The following is a 4,892-nucleotide window of genomic DNA, read 5'->3' as shown; positions in this document are numbered from 1 at the left end:
TTCTGCTGCCATACTTTAAAATATCCAACTTCTTTCAAAATACAACACACAGAAGGCCCAGGTAAACACTTACCAATCATCTTTAACTCAGGGAAATAAAAACGCTCAAGTGTTCCAGGTTCACATTAAGTGAGGTTGGGTATTAACAGGTAGAGAAACCCTGCGCCGCATCATTCATTACTTCAGACAAAACATGCAAGCCATTTAACATTAACAGTACATTTAAAATTAACTTTACAAATAATAACCAAAAAGTCCATTTGTAATATAAACCAAATTTTTATTTCTATCAATTTGCCCAAGACACTAGAGGAATGAGTTTCCAGTGATAGAGGGGTTACCCTCTTACATTATAACAGGCTTGCGTTTCAAGTTGAATGACACTAATAAAGCCACTTGGAAAAAAAGAAAAAGAAAGAAATTGCAGACATGTTGGGGAGAAGCTTCCTTAAAAACAAAAAAAATAATAAAATAAAATGCTGGTCCTTCCTTACAAGCCCCCATAGCGTTCACTTTGACACTTTTTTTTTCTGAACAGAACCCTTAGATTAGTGTAAATCCCTTTGTAATCACCTCAGCCCACATCTGAAGCCATGCCCCTCACTTTCAACACTCAGCATGGGAAAAAAAAAAATAACTAAAAACCTAGAAACACACAGAACAGAAAACAAAAAGCAATATTGTTTTATTTGAGAGCTTTTCAAAGCCCTTTGCTCCTGCTCGTCTGTAAATCCAGTCGACATGTAAAAATACAACCATACAATACATTAGATTCAAGAAGGGTACCAAAAAGTACAGTAAAAATAACACTTCCATCACTGGAAATGTAAATGGACAAAATAAAAAATAAAATAATAAAAAAAAAAGTGGAAAAGTGACATTTGCTTCCCCAGTTTCCTCACTTGATCTGTACAAATGGAGCATGAGTCCAAATTTCTGCCAACTCCAAAGGAAAAGCCAAAGCCCATGTTCGCTGGTCAGACCATGGATCTTATTTACTTTAGACCTTAGGAGAAAAACACGGTGCTTTACGTTACTGAGATTTAACCGATCGTGGCATGCAGTTACACAGAGACACACGGGTGCATGAATGAGTTCGACAACTAAAGTGAATGACAAACAAATTTGGGACGGGAAGAGGAGGGACGAAGGGGGGAGGGGGGGACACAGCTGATCTGCTAGCTGATCGGATCAGTCCTCATTTCTGTTTTGGACCACCACAAATCCTTACTGATCAAGTAGGCTTTTTAGAGATGCATCTCAAGATGGAAGACAGGTGGAATGAATCCATCTTCAATGATCCCAGACCCCACAAAACGCCCTACTATAACCCCCACCACAATGGTTGAATGGATTTAGTGTAGATGGAGCTCTCTGTGGGGCCAAAAGGCACTAATGGTAATAGCTACTTTCTCATACTACCACGGATGATGCAAGAATGCATACCTGCACTACGTGTGATCAGTATGGCTTGTAGCTACCCTGGTGGCCTCCACGTCTTGGAGTTTTCCCATAGCTTGTATTGCCCTGGTCTGGAGGACAAGAGAAAAAGGGACTGAGTTCTTCTGTACAACAAGGAGGACCAAGAAAATAAAGTTTCTCTCATTCAGTGTCTTTCCCGGGGGCACTTATCGCTTACTGTAGTCGTAGCCACCCCCATAGCCGTAATAACCAGAGTAGTCAGAGTAGTTGCCATAGCCCCCGTATCCATAGCCCTGCTGTCCATAACCATAGCCCTGGTTGTATCCCTGGTTCCAGTAGTTGTTGTAGCCTTGATTCCAGTTCTGACCCTGGCCTAGAAACAACAAGTGAGGCCTTTGTCACGACTTGGTTTCAGAGCAAACAATGACATACATAGCCGTGAATGACACGGGTTCGTTAGCCATGATGGTCGTTACCTCCGCGCCCCCTGCCACGCCCTCCGTAACCCCGCGCGCCGTACTGCTGCTGCATGTAGACCTCTTTGGGTTGGGCGATTTTGATTTCACACTGTAGAAACACAGAAGCACGGTTTTTTTTTAGTGGGACGCCACTTTAAACATACAACAAGTCAGCAGTAATCCACTGTGGAGGTTACCTTGCTGCCACCGACGGTGTGGTACTTCTTCTCCATAACCTTCTTAACAGAAGGCTCTTCTTTATATGTAATAAATACGAATCCTCTCCTCTTCTCCGTCTTTGGATCTTGCGGGAGCTCGATAGTCTCAATCTATGAAACAGGAACCGTACTTTGTGAAGCAGCCAACCATCCCCCGATTCTTTATATTCTCATCCAACTGAAGCCAACAAACTGCTAATTGTACCTCTCCAAAGGCCCCGAAGTATTCCTCGATGACCTCCTTGGCGGTATCAGGGTTAAGGCCTCCAACGAAGATTTTCTTTACAGGCTCCTTCTTCATGGCCATGGCTCTCTTAGGGTCGATCTGTCTGCCGTCTAACCTGTGCTCCTTCTGTTCAAGAACCTATAAAGTAAAAAAAAAACAAAAAAAAACAAAACAGTGGTGAATCTCTAAACATTACTTGTATTTCTCCTTCCTTACAAAAGACCCTTATGAGTAGAGTCTAATTGTGTCCCTCCTTACCTTGTCTACGCTAGCTGAATCCTTAAAGAGAATGAAGCCAAATCCTCGTGACCGACCCGTCTGCTGGTCCATCTTTATGGTACAGTCCGTCACCTCTCCAAACTTTGAGAAGTAGTCTTTTAGATCTTTTTTGCTTGTGTCCCAGCTGAGGCCTCCAACAAACATTTTACTAAAAAACAAAAACAAAATCAAAGATTAAATAATTATCAATTCATATTAAAAAGATAGAAAGAATAAGCTCTGGGCTCACATTTAATGAGAAAGAGCCATAATCCAGGTTAAGCGAATGCCATTTACAGCTCTCCATATCAATACAATCTCCATTATGTTGCTGTCATTTCACCGCCTCAATAATAACCTTCAAATAGTAGATTTAATGGTCACTTCAACTTGTTACTTCCCTGATCTCATTTGATGCCAATACAATTACTGAAAAATACCGTTTTATATTAATATAAGGAAAGGGATCGCTCAAATATATTTTATGAAATTGTCCTAATTGCATGTCAACTATTCGATGAAGGCAAAAAGAAATAATGGGAAAAAAATCTGATTAAGGCCTTATTGACAGAAAGGAGAACAATCAGGTGGCAAACTCCTGTTGCTCAGGTTCATTGGGGTTTCTATATGAAATTTTGTAGGTATCATCTTGTATTCAACTGGTTTATTTTGTTTAAATAGGCTTCCAAAATAGTATTTATGAGAAATCAAACTAGAGAATATAGAATATGTGATGGTAACAGATGGGGCTGGACATGAATATTTTATAGTCCACATTACAGCCAAATTAAACTAAATGAAGACATTTTATCCATAGTAAAAGGATAATATAGCTACAGCCCTTTTTAACCAGATGCAGGCTTCCAAATGACCTAAAAGAGCCCTAAAGTGCAGTAGTTCCCCCAAACCATGACACTTCCACAGATACGACTTTCTGTCTCTGAAGCATCCATTTTTCGAGCATTAATGGGGCCTAGGTGTGGAACTGAACAGTTCACATTAGATTTAACAAGGAGTGAGGAAGAAACCCCTTTGAACTGCTTAGAACAGACACTGTCATAAAAATAAAGGTACTCAGTTGACACATTCTGGCCATTATTGTTAACTAATTGACAGCCTAAGCTCATGTATAAAGAAAGCACTGTGCCAGGCAGAGGGGCTCTGCATATGCATTATGGACACCATGTTCCAGTACATCTGTTGATCCTCTAACACTAGAGGGGGGTTTTAGGTGAAAGATCTACGTACTTCAGCAAGAGATTTTAATCAATAATCTATTTTTTTGTGACAGAAGGTTTGATGTGTAGTATTTTTTTAATGCGCCAGTCCTGAATGGTCTAAGGTCTGCTGTAACGCCCATCCCCCTCCCTCCCTCCCTCCTTCCGCACATGGCGCCAACAAAGGCCGGTTGAACAAAGAGGCACCAATAGCGGCTCTAATGATAATCATCTAACAAGAAAATCCCTGAAATAGCGATGATAAAAAAAATATATAAGAATAAAACTCACCCGGCATCCTCTTCGCCCTTACTGGCGTCGATCTGGCCGCCATCCTGTGAGTTCCCGTCCGGATCGGTCCCCGCTCCTTCTCCGCAGTCATTGTCGGCGCTGCCGTCGTTTCCTCCTCCGTTAAAATCATCCTCCGCTTCATGGCCGTTTTCTGACGTTTCCATGTACTGCTGTTCTGCTTCTGACATTTTTAACTAATACACCTAAAACAAACAGAAATAGATTATTCGCGATGAGTTGCCTGGTAGGATCGTTTTCACAGTCAGCCCTTCGCCATTTACGTGCTGCCAGTTTTCGCTTCCCCACCATTTTGACCGGCGACACTGCGCTATCAGCACTAACCCAGGGAACCCCTGGCTCCTATCTGAACGGTTTGCTATTTAAACAAAACGGCAGCCACTTAGCGTCTAAAGAGTCGCTCTACTGGAGCCAAATAATAGAAAAACCACCTGAATCATACCGATTAACCAAACGCGAACTCGAATTTGCAATTACGTAATTCAGAGGCCGTGCTACGCGAAATGTAGGACAATATTGCGACGCATTCATGTCACCTTCATTTAAAAAACAAAAAGAGGAAATAATAAAAAAAACATGTATGTATATTTGTAAAATAAGAGCGTAATATGAAAAATATACAAAGATCTACTTGCCGATCGCGGTCGAGGAGCTCTCTTCAAGATGGATTCTCCCACACGACGACAACTCGTGGTTGGTTTTTTTAGAAGCCGCTAAGGAAAAAAACACACATTTCTGCAACGGAGCCTCCTGATTGGCCACCGCAGCTGTCAGTCATATCCGA

General features: G+C 41.5%; 1 protein-coding gene across 1 annotated transcript; it reads right to left on the bottom strand.

The window, feature by feature from the left end:
• LOC107101884 (heterogeneous nuclear ribonucleoprotein A/B-like) lies at positions 1 to 4,892 on the bottom strand. The gene is made up of 9 exons (XM_015400965.1): positions 4,744 to 4,892; positions 4,091 to 4,293; positions 2,583 to 2,751; positions 2,304 to 2,462; positions 2,078 to 2,209; positions 1,899 to 1,989; positions 1,640 to 1,795; positions 1,447 to 1,532; positions 1 to 1,006 (listed from the first exon to the last, which is right to left on the bottom strand). The coding sequence occupies exons 2-8, from the start codon at positions 4,276 to 4,278 to the stop codon at positions 1,462 to 1,464; spliced, it is 966 nt and encodes a 321-aa protein (XP_015256451.1). The 5' UTR covers positions 4,279 to 4,293; positions 4,744 to 4,892; the 3' UTR covers positions 1 to 1,006; positions 1,447 to 1,461.

Source organism: Cyprinodon variegatus, unplaced genomic scaffold (genome assembly GCF_000732505.1).
Source record: "Cyprinodon variegatus isolate N-32 unplaced genomic scaffold, C_variegatus-1.0 Scaffold31, whole genome shotgun sequence".
Classification (NCBI taxonomy): Eukaryota; Metazoa; Chordata; class Actinopteri; order Cyprinodontiformes; family Cyprinodontidae; genus Cyprinodon; species Cyprinodon variegatus.
The sequence above is the reverse complement of the archived record's forward strand: the minus strand, read 5'-3'. Positions and strand labels throughout refer to the sequence as shown.